The following is a 23,506-nucleotide window of genomic DNA, read 5'->3' on the forward strand; positions in this document are numbered from 1 at the left end:
AATGTCTCTTGCAACTATCATGCAAACTTTAAAAAAAAAAAAAAAAAAGATAGTAAAAATTCCAGTCAATATATCCTTTTAATTTGCACCAGATTATAGTTTTTTTAATGCAATTACTGTAATTTCATTAAATGACATAATTACCATTAATGCAGAGAAAACTGTCAATAGAAGGTGTAATTATGTTGTATAAAATCACAAGCACAATGTGCAATGGTGCATAATTCCTCATGAAAATCATTCTATGACTAAAATTAACTTTTAAAATATTTTTAAATACATATTGTACAGTAAGAATAATTCAGTTATTATGGACTTAACTTCCACAACCAGCGAAGAAGGGGGAGCAGAGCAGACACAGAATGTTTGCATGCATGCAGAAGGAAGGACCAGAAATTTGGTTTAAAAGGACACCAAAAAGGTAAACACACAAGTTTTTTCATGCATAAGTGGGAAAAACAAACAGCTTATAATCACACAGACATACAAGATGACTTATGAGCAGACATTCCCCTAGGCATATTTCACCAGCTGCAGCTTTTTGGACACCAGTAATGCAGCATGGAAGTGATGCCTCAATGGAAAGAGGTGAGACAAGATGAAGGAGTGATGAGGGCCAGGCTAAAAACAAAACATTCACCCTGGGAACTGGGAGCAAACTGTCCAGGGTAGGATATGAAGAGTGTCAGGCACATGAGCAGAACCCTACAGGGATGTATTAGAGTAAGTCTTTGGGTATCTTCAAAATAAAGACCTTTCTGAGGCATGTTTCTGTCAAAATGCAACATATCAAGCTGAATACAGAGATAACTATACCAAAATTAAACACAGTAGAATGCTTGGAGATCTTTTTGGTCTTAAAAATCTACAAATGACTTCAAATCCTGAACTGATGGAGGAGAAGAGATGGACAAAGTCTTTTAAGGTCTTTCCTAGTATAGGAACACTATTACCTCTATCTACAAGCAACATTTTCCACATGTGGGAATATTCCTGATATTCCCACACATGCACAAATGTGTGTCCATTCTTCACACCAGACCAAAGATGAAATGTACACTCTAAAGAATCCAGAAAACCTATGTGTGACTCTTTCCTCTGACCCAGGATGGTTTTTCATCAATTTGTATAATGGAATTTGCACCAAACCCTTTGTGCAAACATCACCAAAAGTGAAATTTTGCTCACCTCCCTTTCAACCCTCTTTCCAAATCCTCTAAGCCTGAAAAATTTCTGATGTTCCTTGTGCCTGAGCAGACCTGATCATTGTCCCGTGTGCCTATATGATTAACTCAGATTAAAAATCATCAGATTAAAATCACACAATGCTGGTGAAACATGATTTCATTTTCCTAGCACAAAAAATTAACCTACTCATATGTCCTTGGATTGCCTTCTCTCACCATTACAAACTAATGAAGAAATTTAGCTTGGGACGATGCATCTCATAAATGAGAGAACATGGTGACAGCATTTTTCTTCTTCACTCACATCCTGCCTGTGCTGTCCTCTGTTTCTTCCCTCTTTATCTGTTCCCCTTTTTCTCTTGCACACCCAGAAGTAGCAGCTAATGCCCTTCTCACAGACACCATCACCACTAATAGGGAGGGAGCCGCGCTGTAATGAAGACTAAAAGCAGGAAGGTGGAAGATACCACGTCCTCGCCTATTGCCACGCTCTGATGACCTCAAAAATATTTTCTTCTGTCTGGCAGTGGTGTTTGTCTGATTGCTTAAGAAAACAAGGGTCACCTGATTATGCTGCCTGCTTGTCTTCCTCCTCCTCCCTCCCTTTATTCCCCCCTGGAGGAAGGGGCATCGGCTACCTGCAGAGGGAAACCAAGAGCAATACAACAGGGGAGGGGGGTCCCCACAATTTCTGGGGTTATCACAGTGAAGATACGCAGAATATGTAGAATATGGTCACAACAGTTATTGCCAGTGGCTGAAGGGACAACATCTGTAAGGGAAAAAAAAAAAAAAAAAAAAAAGGTGGTTTAAGGGTCTGGCTGGCACTTAAGCTACCAGCCATTGTTTCACGGCTCCAGCTGAAAAACGGGTGAGCAGCTTGGTGCATCTTCCTCACCTCTGGCACTCAGTGTCAACCACACGCACATCGTCAACAAGGACAAATTTGGTACAAGCTAAATTGATAGAAAGCCAGGTACTGAAGGTATACAATGCTGCTCACTGGAGAATGATGTTCTTTAAAATGTGGTGTTTGGTACCTCTTTTATTCAACCTGTTAGGAGTGGATTGTTAAGACTGGGGCAGGGAGGGATGCTGCACCTACCATGTTGCATAGGTATTTTCAATACTATGAACACACACGCTAGAAATAGTGAGAGATACATAATCAGCACTTCATTTTAAGTGCCAGAGCTGAATCATTTCCATGTGGAAAAACATCATATAGACTTAAATTTTGGTTTGTAGAAGAAACCTGTGGTAATTAGTCTTAATCATGTGTTTTTATTCCCTTCCTATTACTCACTCTCTTTCAGGAAACAGGAGTATTACGGTATCAAGTAAAGATGTTAATAATCTGTAACTTGTAACCTGCTCATCCTCCTTCTCTTTAAGAATCCTTTTCCTGTAGACCCACTTTCCCACCTTCTTATCTTTCTGCCTCTCTACCACTTCCGAACTTTTCCTGTCTAGAAAACTGACCTTCACAGCTGTAACTTCACAAGTATTTTGGTCCAAAATTTCTTTAAGTGCAAATCTCTTAAACACATGCTTAGATTCTTGCCATCAGGTGATGGTAGGACATCAGCACTGGGATTTTACGTATGTCCCCTCCCTTTCCAGCCTCCATGGGCATGACCATCCGATTCCCTTGTGCACAACCACAGAGTTCTCTTGCACAGCCATACTGCTTTGGCAAGGCACCGGCTGCTCTGCTCTCTGCCAACTCTTGAACCATTAAATTTAGATATGATCTAAATAAGCTTTGAGCAACAGGAAGAAAAAAAAATGCAGAAAAAAGACTCTCCATCCTACCCACTCTCACATGATAGTCATCCCTCAAACGTGCAGGGTGAAAGACAGCTCCTGTCTCTTTGCTCTGGAACTTCTTTCAATCAGGGATGGTCTACTTTACTCATCTGTAGCGAATACACTGAAGTGTTTTCCTCAGAAGGACCTTTAAGCGATTTATAATTCAGAGATAGTAAAAAGGGAAGAAAATCTTGGAGATTAACTGTTATATTGCTTAATAAACACTCAACTCAAAAACTTTCTTTCTGCATGCTGGACTACCACAAAACAATTTTGCAACCTTTAATGGCATGCCAAACATTTCAAGCATGAAGAAAATGTCACACCGCAGAATAAAAAGCAGGCAAAACCTTTTTGTGCTTGAGTGGATTATGAGAAAACTGCAAATGGGGTGTTTACTACCAAGAGGGAAAAGGAGAGAGCTGAAAAGTGGGACAGGCAGGTGGAGAACTTGGCTTTTTGTTTGCAGAGCCCAGCAGAACTCACTGAACAGCCTTTCCCTTTTCTCCCTCTTTTTTTTTCTTTATTTTTTTTTTTTAAGCAATATATTATTACCATCCAGAGAATAGATTTGCAACAGGCGATGTCAGCAGAGCTGCTTATGTGCCATAGGGACATGGGCACAGCAGGCATTGCTAACCTGCAGCAAAGTGTCACCTCATTGCAATGGAAGATGGAAGGGACAAGACCCATCAGCTCACTGCATCACTCAAATCAAAGGCATCTCCCTGCATCACCCTCTTGGCCATCACCACCTCCCTCCCTTCCTACCATCCAGTTGCCATTTTAAAACAAACAAACAAACAAACAAAACAAAAACACAAGACAAAAAAACCCAAATGTTCACCACATAGGCACAGTCTTTATAGGGTGGCATCACCCACCATAGACATGGGCATCCTCAGGGCTTGGAGCAGGCTGGTGAACACCTCTGCACCGAGTGAAGAAAGGCTGTTCCTGAAGGTCTAATTTCCATGCCCATCAGGCACACTGTGGCCCAAACTACCTTGAAACCCACAGCCCTGCAGCCACATAGCTACAAAATACCAATAACAGCAAACGATAAAGGGCTTTACGCTGGTGGAGAGGGAGGCATGGTAACACTCCAGATCTTATATCACTTAGCCTCATGCAATAAAAGAAGAAATCCACTTACCACAAACGCTATCACACTCTTTACCGTGGACTCCCAGAGAAAGCAGCTCCAAAGGAATTGTATTGTATTCCATATTGCCATGGTGATTTTTTTCACACGATCAACATTTCTTGATAAGATCTGATAAATATTGAGTGGGAGGAGGGGAGGAGAAGAAGAGTTTAATCAAACACTCTAATATCCTACTATTGCTTCAGAAACAGGGATAATTTAAGCTACATGCCAGGGCACATATTACAAATAAAGCCTCTATTTCAAAGACGCACTCCAGCTCCTGTCTGCTTTCTGATTACACCCAAACCTTCCAGATTTCCCTCATCCCTTAGAAAAAAAGAAAGAAAAAAAAAAAAAAGCAAGCACGTCTTGATTCCAAAACTAAATAAGATAGTAATGCAAGCCTATCTTCATTCCCCTGCAATTCTCAAAATATAGCAATGTCTCAGGAAAAGGGCCAGAGAGATTCTAATCAAAACACTGAACCTCTTCTCTACATGTTTTTGTCCACAGAAATAAATATGAATTTTAGCCTTATTATAAGGCACCTTTATTTAAAAGAAAAGGATCACTGCCATTGTTCTAAAATCCTTTGGACTTTTAAAATAACTAACATAGACCTGGTTTCCTCCTTCCCAAAGAAGGGAATACAGCTCTCATTGAGCTTTAGGTGCTGCGAACTGTGCAACATCCACAGCTATCATTTTCCCCACTCTGAAGCATGAATGAGAACTACTGATGCAAACTAGATCAGAAAGCAATTTCGTGTTAACACAAACAAACCTTTTAATATATACAGAAATACGCAGAATTTACATGTGTTCAGCATTTTATGTGTAAATAGGTTTTGTCCTTGCAACCATGCTACAGCAATTCAAATCTTTGCAAAACAGATGCGAGAGCTTAGCTCAGACACAGTTTTCACCTTTTTAGAAAATTTGCGGTTCTCCTCAGCAAAGCGCTTTTCTCGGGGCTTGAATGTTCTAATACTTGCTTTTACCTAAAAATAAAATAAAATAAATAAAATAACGTTTTTAAATGTGATGTAGTTTTACATGCATTATTTCAGCTTTGTATCACTAGCGTTGATGAGGAATTTCAGGATCTTTCACTCTTTTCATCCTCTACATGACTTAGGAGGAGCTGCTAGGAGAAATGTGGATGAGTTAAACTGGGCAAGGCTGGACTCACTTCAGCTAGAGCAGAGCTGTGGTGCAGCCCACGATGGCCTTAATAAATAGGATTTAACTCAGTAAAAGGCTGTAGGGCATAAACAATTGAGACTGACACAGCCACCTAAAAACTTAAGTGCACCGTGTCCATGCCTCATTAATTTTCCTGTCAACACCCTGGGAAGAGAACCTCATGGGTCAGCTTTTTGGGGAGGAAGTAGGTGTTAAAAGTAATGTATAGATCTAAACATAAAGCCCTTTTTTGGCTGTTGCAAACGAAGCCGTGGTGCACAGTAATCGGCACCTCCTTCCCAAGGCAGTCGTGGTCCCCTGTCAGTCCAAAAATGCCCCTGCACCGTCCCATCCACGTGGAAGGGCCATCACAGAGCCCTGATGTTTCAATACTTCTTCACTCATGGTGTGAAACACCCCTCCACCACCACACGCCACCAGGTCACGACTTCTCCCGCTCGGCTCCGGGATTTTAAAGCATCACCCCCCAGCCTCATCCTTGCAGATTCCCACATTTCTGACACAAGCGATAAGCAAAGAGAAAATATTTCAACTTACAGGGTTAAATAGGACATCTAGCTCCAAGTAAATTACTCCTTTTGAAGCACGATCCAAGTCTTTGTTCTTCAGTGTGTAACAACTTCTTTTACCATTCCTAATCTATAGGGTCGGGGGGCCGGGAGGGGGAGAAGAAAAAGCATCAATATTTTCCTGGCTGTAATTCACAATATAATTTAAAGACACTACAAACATAAATAAATAAATAAATAAATAAGTCCCAAACACAAAAAAGCCCTCCCCAAACCCTGCTAATACACTCAGAACCTGAAATACAAAACGACCGTTGGATTAGAGACCTATAAAATTGCAGATTAAATCTCTTATGGTCCAACTTTAATTTACAGACCTTGTACTTTATAGTAGAGCAGCGCACGCAATAACCAGTCTGAAAATTCTGCCCTAGAAGCCAGTGAGCTGATGGGAAGTAATCAGCCTCTGTTATTACAGGTTTAAAATGGGATTTTTCTTCCAAAGTTCAGGAAAAGAGCCACAAACAACAACTTACCTACCTATTGCACACTCCGGTACACGAATGCACTTCTTAATGCTTAGTTTATTGCAAGGTTGTCAAATTATTACCCAGGAAACAAACACAACCCAAAGAAATTAATCAGCTTAAGTGGAGCGAATGCTAATGTAACAAATGTTCAAAATTAACTAATTCCTGTAAAAGACTTCTCCCCCCACCCCACCCCTGAATTTCAATAGCATTTCTATGCTCTAATCCACCGGTTGGCCCTATCTCATTAAACGTCTATTAAAAAAAAAAAAAACCAACCACCACCAAAAAAAACCCTCCCTCACCATTTTGTAAACTATTTGGCTCAAATCAAAAGCATTCTCTCTTCAAAAAGCGATGGCAGAAATGTATTTATTATACACAGTAGGATATGTATTGATTAAACATTTGGCTTTTTAGGAAGCAGACCAGTTAATTCTAAACAGCAGTAACATAAAAACCTGCAGCTTACCAAAAAGCTACATTCAGGGACTGTAATGATCAAAGATTAAAGATAACGGAGGAAATTTGGGGGCATGAAATTGCAACCATATTTAAAACGGCTATTGCTGCTCTGGCATTTAGAAAAGGCACTCATATAAACCATGGCAGAAATAAGCAAGGGGGGGACAAAAAAAAAAAAAAAAAAAAAGGTATAATGGGAACCAAGTGATTTCATGAGACAAGGGAAAGGTCACTTTCCTTCCCGATGTCGCTCCACCCTTTCTGTACCGAATAGCTCGTCAAAGGGCAGATGGGTTTTCTGGCAAATGGTTGAAAGGGAAGAGGGCTTTCACAAGGACCAACCCTGCATCCTCAGTGGTGTCTAACCAGGAACTCCAGCTTTCACCTATGTTCTCATCCAAAGCTCTGCTTAACAGGAAGCTGGCAGTTACGCAGGCATACGTGGAACTGAGTTAATAAATAACATCAATAATAGGAACCGCACTAAACTGACCACAAAGCACCTCTGCCCTTACTGCAAGAGAGTGCACACAGGGTTGCAGCTGGCAGCAAAGGATGCTGCAGCTCCCACGAAAGCGGCAGGCACAGACCTGTTTTTCAGACCAGTAGGCTCAGATCACCTGCAGCCCCGAAACAGGAGAGCTGCTGAATTGGCTACCCACTCTCGTAGGGCCAAATGGACTGGCACCAGAAGGTCCTCAGGCCAACTGCCACCACATACAGTCTATTGTCAGCCCACAATAAAGGATTCTGCTATTTCATGAGTTTGTTCCCCTCTCCCCGCCTCCTCAAGCAAGGGCAAAAAAATAATTTTATAAGCTACTGAATGAAAACAAAACAAAAAAATATTTGGAAATTAAAAAATTTGTTCAATTTCACAAATTAAGTGAAAAATGGATTTACTGATGCTAGATGCAGGGCCAGAAGGACTTGGTTTGAGGTTGTTAGCCCTTTGGTCCAAGGGGATGCTATCAGTAGCAGGTTTAGCTTTGATTCATGGACTCTCCTGCAACGGGATAGAATGTTTCATAACCAACAAGGAAAAAAAAAATGTCACACACTGCTAAATTGACAGAAAAAGGAAAAGAAATGCTGTCACTACTGAGAAGGTCCCAGTCTGATACAGTGTTATTCGGCACTCAAAAAATGCTCCTAGCTTTGGGGAAAAGACTTTGCATTTTAAGAGCTGGAGCGGAATCAAACGTTTTGGGTGTGTCTGCAGGTGTGTTCGCACAGTAAGTTTCAAATCAGCAACAAATAACTTCCATCTCTGACTGTCTTTGGAAATAGGGGTTGTTTGTTGCTTGGAAAACTTTTTAAAACTGTGTCTTTATTGTTGTTGCTGCTATTCTGAAATGGAGCAGGGCAGAAAGAAATGCAGTACAAACACAGTCGCACAGTTGGCTTCATTTGGCATCTTTAATTCTAAGTGTTTGACTTGTCTGGTAAAAGATGTGCAATTATAACTCAGCCTAAGACTAAACATTCATACAGATCTCCTAGCTTTTGACCTTCAGAGATAAAAAAAAAGCACGAGACAGAAGAACAACCGGCTATGAAATGGCATGACTCCATTGCATTTTCATTTGGATAAAAGGAAAAAAAAACCTGAAAAAAATGTCAAACAAAAGTCTCTCTTACAGTTTTGGCAATGTGCTAAGCCAGTGCGGTTCAACAAAAGGTACAGGGTAATTCTAACACCCATGACTGCATGGAGATTAGATCGCTTGCATGTCTCAACCGTGCCCAGAAGAAAACATGCAAAATAGCTTTTAATGCTCTACATTTTCACTGCATGCTGTTCTTGGGCCAGAGTTCAGATTCTGTTCAACATCTCCCTCATCTCAAGAGACAGCCAGTCATATTAATTTCATTTTGGATCTCTTTCTTTCTCCTCCCTGGGTACTTTTTCCCCAGTCTCTGCTGTTCGCGAAGACTGCTTAAATACCCTCTCCAGCTGTGGAAAAGGTGAGCGGCTAGGGCTGGGGTCCTAGCAGGAGCCCCAAAGTCAGAACAATCAGATTTCTTCTATCACCCAAACACCTTTTTTTCTACATACCTGATGATCTCACATGGATTTCACTCTGTATATTCCTGATAGCTGTGCCTAAAATAGGTTACCTTCGCTACGTTTACAACAAGATGAATGTTTACATCTACTTATGAGAAAAGGATATTCAAATTAAATGTGAAAATATCTGCAGGTGAGGTCCTTAAAGAGACATAACCAATATTATTCCTTTATTGATGATGTGTTCTATCCTGAATACTAATGCCTGCATTTTCTGAAAGCTTCTTAACAGCAAACAACATACTGGCGTTCAATCACCAACCAAGACCACCCGTAACCATGTGAATAACATGAGGACAGTAGTGCCTGCCCCACTGACATGCTTCATTTTGCGAGGCATCCATCAGGTGAAAAAGAAAAAAAAAGTCAGGATTTGCATCCCATGGGAATTTCTGATATTTGGGGCATTTCCCTGTTCTGAATCAACACGGAAAGACAAAATATCAATATTGTCACAGAAACAAATTGTATATTCGGTATCACAGCCCCTTCTCCATATAGGACCACGCAAAGGAAATTATCAGTTGGAAAAAAAGCCAAAATCCTTTGTGCATTGGGTATTCTGACCTACAGACGCACTTCAGACAAAGCACTGCCAGGAGCTGCCTCTAACTGAAGGAAATGTTCGGGTACACGAGACCACTGTACAGTCAAGGCCCAAAGTGCACCAGGTTCCTTTCAAATGAATGAATGTATTTGCTAAACTCTTCCCACAGATGTCCCCAGTAAAACAAATGTGACTAAACACAGTATTGATGTAGCCAGCCAATGCTAAATCTATTAAACAACAACCTTCTGACCGCTTGGGAATTTTAATGAAATAGCAAAAGCCGAGATTGATATGACACCAAACACGGAGAAGACAGGACCCTTACGCAGCAAAGCATGTTTTTTCATTGCTCGTCTCAAAGAAATATGGTTTAGTGCCTTTTTTTTTTTACATTGATTTTAAGAAAACTTCACGCTGTATCCAGCTTTGATGCAGATTCAATGTCATTTATTGATGACCTGACAGAAGAACGCTAGGTTAAACCTCTGTACATCAACACCCGTGACGTGTAGAAAGGGTAATGGCTACTCTCCAAGGGTAATTCATCTAAAGCATTTGGGACCTCTGATATTCCTGCTTGAGCTCATTGCTGATGCACAGTGTCATACCATTTGCCCTGAATAACATAAAGCTGTCTTGTACCCTTATCAAAGGACATATTTCCCCAGGAAAAGAGGAAAGCAAGCCACATATTTGATCCACCTGGAGATGAATAAAGAGTTCTTCTTTCTTCCCAAGTCTTGCAATATACGTCGATTTGATTTTGTACAAAATGCCCATTCATTCATCCCAAAACTCTTTGCCCAAAACATTTCACTAGTAACAGCCTTCTGGGAGACCCAAAGTAGAACAGAGATTTGGGCTCTTGGCAGAGGATTGATACCCAAAGACCAAACAGATGTTGAGCTGATGGACTGAAAGAAAGCAAGCAGCCCCATATGAGGGCTTCCAGGCAGTCTGAGGGGCAGATGAAAACCCTGGCAGCACAAGGATCCTAGGTGGTACTCGAGGAAAACATTCCTGTTGATACCATTTCAGTGAGTAGTGCACAGCTGGGGAAGAATGTAATTTCAGAAACAAGGTACCATTTTTTTCTGGAAGAGATGTGGCAGTTTTTCCCCCATTCCAAAATTTCTAGTTCATGACAGGGATAAAAGGCAGAACAGACGATACACTTCACAGCTGCATTTTCACTTTTCTCAAACTCTAAAGCTTTCTCCTGGAAAAGGCTGTGCACTTATTGTCAAGTGCTAAGTAACTGCAATCGTTGGGTGTCTGCTCTCTGAATCCAGGCCGTGGTTTAGATAATTAAGCTTGCGAAAGGCATACTATTTGTTTTCAGTGTATCATTGGCTACCGACCTTGCTCGGCACTTGAAAATATTTCATAGACCTCTTCCTGGCTGCTGAAAAAAGGGTGCAGCTGAAGACTACTCAGCTGATAATCCAGCAGATAAAAACCATTCCATTCTGTGATACAACTCTTCACTCAAAGGTCTTTCTACATGAGGATATTTGATATACTCTGCTTTCAGATTCATTGAAGCACACTACACGCTCCCATGTCTCTAATAACTTGCGGCCTTCTAGGAGACAGGAGTCTCTTGAAGCAAAACAAAAAAGACAGACCCTCACAAAGAGAAACATGGTGCTTTTACTAAGATCTAGGGCACAAAGGAACACAGAGATGGAAAGGACTACTTTGATAATTAGTTCAAGTCCCCCAAAACCTACAAAACTTCTAGACCTATCAAACTTCCTTCCTGAATCAACGAAGTTTTTGCCCTACTTCTCCGGTCCCCAGAATCTTCTTCAATTTCTAGCACAAAAGCCTGCTCTGCCCAGTGGTGTAAATGGTCTTCTCTTTCACTCCCCAGGCTCTAGAAAGCAGTCCAAAAGATTAGGCAAGCCAGACCTCGAGGTCACCTCTGGCGAGAGAGCAATCCATGTTCCTGAATATCCTGGTAGCGCTAATCAGTGTCTTTTCCAGTTTAAATCCTGTTTCTGTGAATGTGGCTGACCACAGCTGTATTTGAGATGAGGTCTCTCATACACGCTTTAGAAGAGGACAGGAGTTTGACCAAAAGAAAGGCGGGAGAAAAAAAAGTACAGTAAGTTGATTGACATGGAAAAGCTAAAGGTAAAATGCAAGTAAATAACATCTCTTCCTAACATGTCCCCCAAATTCAGTGTACTGCTACCAAAATCACCGTCTCTACAGGGCATTATTAATGGAGCTGTATGAGAAACAAAGCCAAACGGGTATTTGCCCAATACTGCTTTATCACATCTATCAGAAGAACATGAGGTCTGCAGCTTTATTCATCATCTGACACCTTAAAACACTTCATGCTGCCCAATTTTTTGTTTCTTATTTGGTGCCAGCAATAAGCCTAGATCACAGTCAAGGATGCATGGAAAGCAGAATTAATTTCACTATCTCTGAATTTTTGTGCAGTAAGGCCATTTGTGTGTTAACAGGACGATGAAGGTGTACGCATGTTTGCAAAATGCCAGTGTAAGACTCCTGGACACATTTAAACCAAAATTCATTGTCAGATTTCAGATTTCATATGAACATTTCATATCCTTCCAACATATACTTTATTCAAGGCAATTTTTTATTAAGAGTCTAGTCATCCATGAACAATTCCTAAACTAAACTTACTTCATGTGCTGACAGCTTAAAAGTCAAACTTGTGCATTTTTAACAGGAAAATAAAAATGGCAAATGCACTTGTATTTTCAAAAGATAATTTAATGCAAGCAAATATTAGGCCTGACTACCTAGAGAAATTAAACCTATATGATCTGTGAGGCTTCCTATTGTTATCTTTCAGTATATTTATCTAAATGGTTGAAAGGATACATTCAAATTTATAGTCAAAATGAAAACATACATCAACATTCCCATTTCAAGAAAAAGAGCTTAGAAAATTGCAGTGTTCTGTCTGAGCAGACTAAGTTAATAGGTGCAAAATGTTTTTTAATCAGAAGCAGAGACGAATATATTTACACTAGATTTGACTGAAATAGGAGGCAGAGAAGTTTGGACGGGAAGGAAGAAGATCAGTTGGCAAGGGAAAGCATAAACAATTTTTATTTTATTTTTTTTTGTCTCAAACCTTGGACAAAAAACCTACACTGAATAGTTTGGACATTACCACACACATGCACTCCCCTCCTCTGCCTTGTTACATGCTTCCTAAGGGATACTTGACAAACGTCTATAAAATCAACAGAAAATCCAAATCTAACATCTTCTCACTGTGAGCCCACACAGCCTGCTGCCGATCATGCAGACCATTTGGCAGGCGCTGGATCTGCAGGAGAGCAGCTGCTCCAGCCACTCTCTTCCAGTAACATCAGAGATACGAGGACTTGGGGAAAAATTAACAAAGTGATCAAAAATGGAATAAAAGATGTTAAGAGGTTTTTCCTTCCCTGTAAACATCAAATCATCCTCCATGCCCAACTGACTCTAATACTGTTCTAAACCCAGAGATATTGACAACTCCAGCCACTACAATAGACAAACAACCTAAAACATCCCCAGCCTCAAAAAAAACTTGCAGTCCGGGCCACAGAGGGAGGAGGATTGCAAAGCACACAACAGTGTGTGGGGCACCAAGAGCTCAGTATTTACTTCTCAGCTTCTATAGCTTCAGCTCTTTATATCCACAAATTGCATGTTACGCTGTACATAGGGAATATATAACTTGGAAAGAGTGCACAGTGGATGAAACCCAACACACTTTCATGAAGAGATTCAGAAGCCACACTGCTTCTAATTCGCATGCACAAGAAATACACTTATTTAGACAAAATAATAACAAAAATGGAGCACATCGGCCTATTTCTTTACCACTATAAAGCATTCCTTAGGTTGGGATCACATCCTCTACACCAGTTCAAGAGTTTTCTGGGCAGTTCATTATTTATTTGGAAACATCAAATATTTGCAGTTCCCCTCTCTGATCCTGACTGGTCCCTTACCTAAAGTACGCCAACTCTGTGGGGCTTACATGACCCACTTTGATGAGGTTTTTTCCCTCTAGAAACCTCCCACTTCTCCAGTCTCCACCAGGACAGAGCCCCACTAACCCGCTGCTGCAATACTGCCTTTCCTGCAGCAGCCCACCTCTTAAAGACAGGCTCTTGCCTTAACTGTGAAAGATGCGTGCCAGCCTTTCTGCAGAGGTGAATATGCTTTCACAGGCATGTTTCAAAACAATACTGCAATTTTGTACTCTATAATTTCAATCAGGATGTGCCGTCTGCCTATTCGAGAGTGCTATTACCCACAGCATCACACTGTGCATTACCAAAAGCATCTCACTACTGCACGTATCACTTGAATCATGTTATTTATTGCAAGCATGAGTGTTTGTACAGGGCCCAATGCAGTACTTGCTGCATAAATACCTGTCACACCCTCTCCTCTGCGTAGAGAATGTACTGCAAAGCATCAGTGTCTCAGAACTCAAGGAAGCCTCCATGCTTCCAGTTAAACGTGTTTACATGACTCGACTGACAGGAGCACAAGAGTCCCATGATGTTTCAAGCTTCATCTACTCACTGATTTAATAAAAGTCACAGCCTAGAAAATTCTTCCCAAAGGGTACTGCAAAAGTTACCAGAATGTTCTGTGATACTGCACATATACATGGAGCTGTTTACATCCACTTGATGTGGTTCGCTCACTCTATTACCACCAGCCTTGTTCCAGAATTAAATCAGTCTTACCAAACACAAAACTGCTTTCCCCCCATTTCTCTATTAATGTCTTTTAATGACCCTTTTATGTCCCACTCTCTTTAGCTTGGCCTTTTTTCACCATTTCTGAAAAAGCTTCAACTCTCCTTAATCTCCAGAACAACCGCTTTCCCCTGAGCTCGCTTTGTTTCCAGTTTTGATTTTATACTCCCATGGTAGGGCTCACTCTTCACACATTTGTTTACCGAACAAAAGCCACCAGTCTTTAAAAGCACTCTGGAGTAGAAAACACCCCTTTTAGGTAATTTTATTCAGCTATGCCAGCAACAACAGCTATCTCTAGTCAATCCTACTGTGATGTGCAATTACTTTCTTGGAGTAAAAAGAAGCAAGACAGAATAAAGGCATGCTTAAAACGTTACCTTCAGAAGATGATGTGGAAACACACAGAACAACTCAATTATGTTTTCAGACCTATGTGGCATATAGTACTGATGAAGTACAGACACTTCTGCAATTTTCCTTCCAATCAACCAAATTTGTACTTAAATGGGTTGGCAATGCTCGTTACACTAAGGAGAGCTATAAACACTGCCAACTAAGGCATATATAGATCACAAAACCTGTTTATCTCTAAATCTGTGTTGCTTTGTGCTATGGGGAAAAGAAATGCAATTCATTCCCAGCAAAACCATCAATATTTGAATGATATACATGGCAAAGGTAACTTACAGACAGCAAAGGGATGGCAACTTTTCCAAGAAAATCAGGGGGTTTATCTCCATCTTCATCAAACACTGTCACTTCCAGAACATCATGAATATCTCTAATAGGGCTGGAACAAAAAAGTGCAGACACATAAAAAAAAATAATAATATTCGATACACATGCACACAGTCTCCTCCACAAAGATCTGAGAACACTGTTTTACTAATTAAGTTTGTATTACCTTGGAGTATAAAACTAGCATTTAATTAAATTCCCCCCAAAATGAATCAAATGATGGGTATTCCCCAAGCTTTCCCCTCATGTTTCAGTCCCAGAACTAGGTGAAGAAAAGAACTACCAGACGGTGACATTTTCTGTGCATTGATGATGCTAACCATGTAAAACTCAGCTCTCCAACAGGACAAGCTGGTGACTGGGACAGGTCAAGGGCTGAATTCAAAGCCAGGCTTCGGGACATTAAAGAAATAATCCAGGAAACAAAAACTTACATAACTTCATTTGACTTGACCAGTTATTGAACAATTCTCTCCCTTTTAAGGTGCTAACAAATCAAATTACTTAAAAAAACCCCAATCACAGAAGAAAAAAAACAACAAACCATCCCTATCAACCCTCATTAAAGGCCAAATGTACAATATTTTTGTTCTATTCAGTGCCAATGCTCTTCTGATGTGGCAGCAGGCATGCGATCCTAAGTATTTATCGTATCATTAATAAATGGGAGTCTCATTTGAGAAAAGTCTTATCTGTGTGACTGCAAAAGCATGGGTAAGTGGAGACAACTTACAGGTTGCATTCATTATCTCCTATTTTTCTTATTCCACACGCAAGAATTAAAGAAAGAGGTATGCGGTACAGTGTGTGTGTGTTATTTAACCAAGTGTAGCCATTCTGCCTAAAAGAAGGTTGTTTCAGAGCAGTCCTGCTCCCAGAACCTCCACCTGCAATACAGTGGACTTGCTCCTCATGGAGCAGAGTCTGAACCTAGAAGCCACCTCCCTGGCTGTCTCTCCAACTAGCTGTCATAGCATGTTCTCTGATGTGATCTAGTGGCAGCCAAACCACCACTAAACGCACTGTTTTCAAGACATTATGGCTTTAAAATACATGGAAACCTGCCACTTCTGCAACCAGACTTCCATATTCCTCTCCAAGCCATTATAATTTTCCATGTGATATAGCTACCAGTGCTATAAACCAGTAAAACCCCACAGTGACACACACAGAGAAGTGTCTTGCAGAAAATCTGACTATGATGGGAAGGGGTTTCACCACTCTTAGTACCAAGTGGTGGTTTTGAACACTGCAGCTGAAATGGATTCATCCACTCAAAACAATCCACTCTGCTCCAAAATTAATCTAAATCTTCAATAGCTTTTAAGGTGCCTAATATTTTTTTTTAAATGGCCAAAAATCTAGAGGAGAAGTGGGAGCCTGACTAGCTCTGCAGGTTTGGTGCTTAGATTACTCATGCAACACAAGTAAGAAAGTTAGAGATAGTTTGTAGCTGGTATTTCTGAGACCCATGGGAACTATAGACACAAAGCTTCATTTTAAATAAAATAACTTCAGATTCTTATTAGATTTATTTTTTTGGCTGAACATCCGACAAGACTCATCTGCTGGCACAATCTCAGAATAAACAGTGATGAGTGGGAGCTTCCTGAGAACAGACAAAGAGAAGGACTCCAAGAGACATGCATTCAGCTGCACCCACGAATCAAACAGAAATCCAGCAAGGTAATTCTGTCAAAGAGATCAGATACTTTTTACTGTGTTTTCCTCCAACCCAGTGTTTATGAATCTTGCTTTTGCAAGAAGTCTGTCATTCTTAAACTGCTCTCCCACTGGACAGGTGCTAGTGTCATAAAAGCTCCAACTGCCAGCCCTCATGGTTGCCTTCCTTACCACCGGCTGCTACAGTCCTAGAAACATGTATCTCACTAGGTTATCCACAAAAATCTTTGTCAGCCTCAAGCAAGACTGAAAAATTACGCTGCCTAAAGTTAGCAATACCTAAATTATCACTTTAGTTATTAATAAAGTCACCAAAAAAGAGAATACTTTGATTTCCATAAAAATTTAAGCTTTTAATTTGGGGTAAGCTATGTTTGACTAGTTTAAATTCAGAAGATATACCAGGAACAACATGAGCTCTCATTTTCTGCTTACTTACACATTAAACAAGGATTCTGCTATGGTTCAATGAAACATATTTTATTTTAAATTATGGAAAATGTAGGCGTGAGTATTTGGTCTCTACTTTCTGTTACATTATCTCTTGGATCCAGCTATGACTCCATTATGTCTAGTCATGATTCTTCCTATAAATATCACAGTAATTTTTCTTTTAATGACTTCTATTAATAAACTCCATGCAAGAACTAGTAAAAGGCAAGAGGCTTTAATTGAGTTATATTTGATATTTCTCCAACATCCTCTCTGACTATGAAAAACTGACATATCTTAAACTTGACCTTTGCATTTTCCCAAAGTCGATAGCTTATATAGTGAAGCTGCTAACTATTTGGTGTTGCAGCATGTTTTCAAAAGCAATCCACTTACAATGTGAAAACTTTGTTCCACTCTGGATTGAGGTTCTTGTAAACAGTGTGCGTTTGAAGCATGTCATTTCCCAGCTCTAATACACAGAAAGGATCACTTTTACCTAGGGAAAAACCAGATAGATTAAAAAAAAAAAAAAAAGAAAAAGAAAAAGGAAGAAACAAACAAAAAAATGAAGTGGACCAGTTACTGTATTTAGTATGCACACTGTTTCTTTGCAGGAGGGATGAAGAAGTGATAGGTCAAGTAAAATTAGACCCATTAAGACAACTGCAAATTGCCTCATTCTGTTGGAGTGACTTGCTAAACAAAAAACATCTCCTATGCATCCTCAGTTCTGCAAACTCTTAACACTTACCTTACAACTCACTCAGGTGGCTTCACTCTAATGCCGGAAGCCTGAGACTTACAGTGAATTATCTCTAAGTCTTTATAGCAAGAAAAATCTGCTTATTTTGACAATTACTCAGACAACATTACAAAAGCAGTACTATCATTCTGACCCAGGTAAGCATCAGTGCTGCAGTTACAGTGCTCTATGATATCTTCTGCTTAGAGTCTGTGGTCCTCTCCTGCTGATTACAGGACTAAGTACCCACACCATGGGAAGAGAAGGCACTGTCTTTATCAGCTGCATTTCTTCAATTAGTTCCACATGAGCAAGTCCTGGAAGCCACGAAGACCCTACACAGTGCCACAGTTTAAAACAAAACCCAGCATCAACTGAAGAATCCATGCATGAATAAGGTATCGTACTTAAAGCAAGCAAACAAACAAACAAACAAAAAACCAAAACCAAAAAAAGAAAAAAAAAAAACCACTACCAAGCACCAACGAAAAAACCCAACCTCCTCTCAAAAGAACGATGTCAATGTGGAACCTGTTATAGCAAAGATGTTTGCTAATGTTTTGGGGGTGGTTTTTTTGGATAATTCACATTACATTAATTTGTAGCTTTCACAAGCTGAGCAGTTTCCATCGTGAACAGAGTGCCCTTTATCGGCATGTCTGGCTCAGTATGTTTTAATCTCATCTTCAGTGTTCACGTATAACTCAGCCACAGACACTCCAGCCTAACTTTTATGGAGGCAATTAAATATGTCAGCAATGCAGGGATTTAGACAGCAGACAGACACGATATTTAAGCAAAAGCTGTCTTTTTCTTAATTTTTGGCATTATTAATGCAGAGCTCTTAAGGTTCTTACTCTGAGAAGTTCATAAACTAAACAGGAATCTTTTCAGTATGTAAGCAGCGGGTATTAACTAGTCAATATTGGTAAAGTTTAAAGACCATGTGTACTACTGGAATCTCTCTGTCTTCTTTTCAGCTTACGTGCCCATTCCCTGATAAGTGTGGAAAATGCATGCAGCCCTTCAGAGAAACTATTTGAAATGCAAACGGGTATATGCCAAAAACAATCCCACTGTATAATTTGGTATTTTGAATGCTATTTTTTGGTCAGTGAGCAAATGCAGTGTTTGAGAAGAACTCTCAATGCATACACAGAAAACATCCAACAAAGCAGAAAAAGTCATTTTCACGTCAACAAAACTATTATCTACGAATATAAAAGTATGGAAGGCTCAAACTGGGCTAGCTGTGGCTGAAGATCTACATATTTGATATAGCTGTGTGTAAACTAGCCTAAAATTTATGTCAAATGGTGAAATATGAATTTTCAAAACACTGTTCAAAACCAAAGCAGATTCTATGTTGTTTTCTGAGAGCTATTATTACAGTAGGCTAAAAACTTGCAATTAAAATCTAGAATGCCAACATATAATCAACTGACAACAGAAATCCCAATCACACCAAAATCCAATCTTTACTATGGAAGAAGGTATAAGGTGGCATCATACCTGACAGCACATGACTGGTCTGCAGAAGTTCACCCAGACAGGACTCATGACTGCTACTGGATGGGGACAGGACAGCGAGGGAACACTACCTGCTCGTACTGCTCCTCTATTAACCCTTGGAAATCTTTGTACCTCTTATTGTCTCTGCGATTTTTGCTTTATCAGATTTTTTGCTGGACTTTGAATTTACTTTTATCAATAACAATAAATCTGAGCAGTCTCCCTGGCAATGCAGGAAATATGGCACTGCTCTAGGAGGGCTCTATTATGGAAGACCATAATTGCTGCACTAATCATTTATGAATGGCTCAGAACAGATAATTAATCTTTATGTCTCTCATTTCACGATCAGAAATTATGCTATTTTTACCTAAAATGGCTGCATCCTTTTGCAATTTGGTGGGTCTATTACAGCATAATACTAGGATATTTTCAGCACTGCCATTGAAAAACAATTTGTCATTTGCTTCATGAATCAGGCTCAAAGCCTGGGTTATTTTGAATATAATGACAGACTGAGTAACCTTTTACTTAAGCAGAATTTCATTCTGTGCTATGCACAAGGAATGTGTGTCACATACTCTGTATGAAAAGTCTTTGAATTGCAGAATCAAGAACCTGCGTGTCTCTTCCAATGTTCATTATCCACCCACATGCTCCTGTTTAAGTATTGAGGGAAAGGGGGCCAAATCCATCACGGATGCAACTGCATTAGCATCACTGAAGTTTTCCAAAGGGTAAGTAACCTTCTGGGCTCAGCTCTTTCCCTGTACGCTGTCTATATTAAAACCTCACATAGTTCTAGACAGCCCTAGCCTTGCCGTTAGCCAAGGGTTCTGCTTTGCTGTGGTACACTTCCTATTAAATTTGTTAGGAAGGTGCCATTACATTCCTAATTCCATACAGATGTATACGTTATGTCAACCTAGAAATGCACTTCTGTACAAGATACGTTTCATTATTGGCAGGGTTTCTGTATGCTTTCAAATTAAGTTCTTCAGTTCTTTAAAGTACTGCTCTTTGCAGAAACCTTTTTTTCCACTGCAGTGTTAAGCAGTGAATTGAAACTGAAATAATATCTTGATTCATCTTGGGCTTTCTCCTTTGGTCCTTACATTAGGAGCAACGTTCTCTTATGTTACAGTGTCTTCATGCACACCAGTGAGTGGGGCAAGAGTGTTTTCTCTCTAGCATCTTTCCTGCCTTTATCAACAAGTTCTCTTAAGAAAATTACTGTGTCAGCAAATACACAACACACAATACTGTGGCTGTGAATTACTGGGTGCTGCAAGATACAGAGGGGAATTAAAAGTTCTCCAGAATTCTGGAGAAGATGGTAATAAAAGTAATAATGTCCAGGCAATCGTTACAGAGAAGTACTAATTCCCTAGACCTTCCCTGGAGAAACAATATAAAGTTGTATTTTTAAAAGGTGTTAAGTGTCCGTTGCTGTCAGGACCAAGCACAATTTGAGGTACAGCTCAGTGGAAAATCCATCCTTTTCTCGGAGTAAAAGCACCAAAAAGATCATTGCAAACTGAAGCCACAAACGAGCTGTAAGAGAAACCATCGCACTTGCATCCCCATCGCTGGCAAGCTTTCTTTTTCGGGTGACAGCCTGCAGCACCACCCCAACCCACACACTCAGCACCGTGTCAGACATCCCCAAAATCTTTCAGTCTTGCTCACAAGGCACCTGATAAAAGGTGGAAAGGCTACTTTGCAGGCACCATCACTTTATTTTACATATCCCTGCTGGAAAATACAACAGTACACTATGCTAAGTGTTAAGCTATTGGTCACGCCACTCAGATCTCCATCCACTGGACTTCCCACATACTTTTGGGAGTCAAAATCATTTTGTACCTCAGTTCCCTGAGGTAGGTTTCGCCGCTGAGAAACGATGGAAGATTTACTTTTCCTTGATCAACTGACAGTACTGCACAAAGTCTAAGCAGCACTCACAAAACATTATAGCATCATATGCTGCAAAAGAGAAACAAAATACCTGCAAAATCTGCTGCCAAGAGGTCCACTGCCTTTAACACTTTGACTTGTAAGAAACCAATGTCCTTCACGTCCCGAAAGGAATTCTTTATACACTGCAAAGAGGAAAGCATGAAGATACATTTTGTCATTCAGTAAGAAACAGAAATTACTGAACTAGTAAAGATGTATTTCATTTGTTATTCAGTAAGAAACAGAAATTATTGAACTACTAAATGACTTACATTTCTATATCCATCTTATTTCTGCTTTGTTTCAGTTCAGCAGCTGATACACCCATAAACACACATCCACTATCTCAGTCTCACTGCATCACGACCCGGAGTTTCAAGACATCACATGGTACCTGCTCCTAATTCTCCATTCACATAAGTTACATGTTAATGTTATGGTGGAGATGGGAAGGACCCTGAACGTTTATGCAAATATCATCTGTCAATTAAAACAGAAAATGGGACATAGGTAGACCTGGAGAAGCAGCATGGGTCAGGCAGGCAGCACACTACATCAGCAGCGAGGAATCTGTCCTCAAAAACATTGGCATAGGTGGTTCAAGTTCCTCACGCCTCATTCTCGCACCCCATTTCAGAGAGATACACGTATTGCTGCTTGTCCAGCTTTTGAGGATTGATGGGTGAAAGCCATCATAAGGCTTTATCTTCCAACAGTTCAAAATCCAGAACACATCCTCCCCAAAGGAGGAAAGAAAGCAAAGAATACTACAGACTCTCCATGACATTCACTCTGTCTCATTCCCCATGATAATCTTTTAATACAATTCAAGTTTGCAAAGAAAAGTATTAATTTACAACTCAAATACACGCAGGCAAATGGCTTGGGTCTATCCGCCCTGCTCATCTCCAAGTCATTCTAAACGTAATAACTATTCCGTGTAATAGTTTTCTCCGGTAGGACACATGTCATTATGACTGGACAATTCCCCCCTCCCCGCAATTTTGACTACTTTCAAAACTAGAGGAGAGAAAAACAGAAGAAAAAAAGAATATGCAAACTCACATAGCGCTGTGAAATCTGTTGCCGTTCGCTGGGGTCTCCCAAAGGGCAGACACACAGATCAGAGATAGACACGCCTGTACACGGGGCAACAGCAATCAACATTAGCAGGGACCCTGGATGTTTTGCCAGAGGCAGCTCTAAGCAATTGGTCTGCTTCATCGGCAGGGCATGAATGTCAACTTGGCACCTAGAACAACATTGCCAAGGGTTAATACGGAAAAGGAGCTGGGGGGGGGGGGGGGGGGGGGAATAATAAAGCAACATTCATATTGACTTCAGTAGTAAGCAGGCACCAAAACTTATTGCTTGTTCAGGATGGAAAGAACACAAAAAAAAAAAAAAAAGCATCTCAAAATTAAACACGGGAAACCAATTAGCCAGTTTCTATTGCACTTACTGTCAAGTTTTGCTTTCTGGTTCACCTACTGGTAAGCAGAGGTAAAAGGTTTGGGCTGCAAGTACAGTAGGAAAACTTAACTCTGGCCTGCCTCACTTCCCCTCTAAAATCCCCCAGTGTTTTGTGATGGATTTGAAACACAGTTTTATTTCACCTGGGGGAAAAGAAAAGGAGCAAATGCAAAATTTAAAACATTAGCCTAAAATAGATTCGTTTCTTTAAAGTCACATACTCCATTTTATGCTACATTATACTGTATGCCCCAATCTCTTTTACAAGCCTTACTAGAGCACACTTTCAGTGTACTGTTATATTTCCCAAAGGGAAGGACTGTCTTAAAAGTCACCCCCACCCCCGCCCCACCCCCAACCCCCTGCACATAGTACATATCATTAACCTGATACTTCCCCCCAAAAATAAAAATTAGGAGGAAAGAAGAGAAACATTTCTAAAGAGGCAATAACAAAAGATGAGTATGGGCTAAAGCAGGGAGCGCTCACTAGTCAGCCAGTCACACGCGAAGGGAGCGGTTAAACGCAACAGCAAGCCTCATCACTTGGCTTGGCTAAATGCCTTCTATTTAGAAGTCCAGTAAATGGAGTGGAACTTTTTTGAACCTCCGTAGGGCTTGGCTTTTAAGAACAGGCTGAACAAAAGTTACAGATGAAAAAGGAAAAAAAAAAACAAAACAAAAATAAGGAAGGAGTAGCTTTGTTGCCACAGTGCGTGGGGAGTC

General features: G+C 40.3%; 1 protein-coding gene across 7 annotated transcripts in view; it reads right to left on the bottom strand.

Moving 5' to 3' along the window:
• MCTP2 (multiple C2 and transmembrane domain containing 2) overlaps nucleotides 1-23,506 on the bottom strand; it is a 127,623-nt gene that overhangs the window by 43,147 nt on the left and 60,970 nt on the right. For all 7 annotated transcript variants that reach the window (XM_055716772.1, XM_055716767.1, XM_055716766.1 and 4 more), the window contains 7 exons: nucleotides 22,374-22,560; nucleotides 21,358-21,451; nucleotides 17,489-17,591; nucleotides 14,927-15,029; nucleotides 5,892-5,993; nucleotides 5,075-5,149; nucleotides 4,156-4,275 (listed from right to left, as the gene is read on the bottom strand). In XM_055716772.1, the coding sequence (XP_055572747.1) occupies nucleotides 4,156-4,275; nucleotides 5,075-5,149; nucleotides 5,892-5,993; nucleotides 14,927-15,029; nucleotides 17,489-17,591; nucleotides 21,358-21,451; nucleotides 22,374-22,560 (784 nt within the window). The remainder of the gene's footprint in view (nucleotides 1-4,155; nucleotides 4,276-5,074; nucleotides 5,150-5,891; nucleotides 5,994-14,926; nucleotides 15,030-17,488; nucleotides 17,592-21,357; nucleotides 21,452-22,373; nucleotides 22,561-23,506) is intronic.

The sequence above is a fragment of the Falco cherrug genome, chromosome 7 (genome assembly GCF_023634085.1).
Source record: "Falco cherrug isolate bFalChe1 chromosome 7, bFalChe1.pri, whole genome shotgun sequence".
NCBI lineage: Eukaryota > Metazoa > Chordata > Aves > Falconiformes > Falconidae > Falco > Falco cherrug.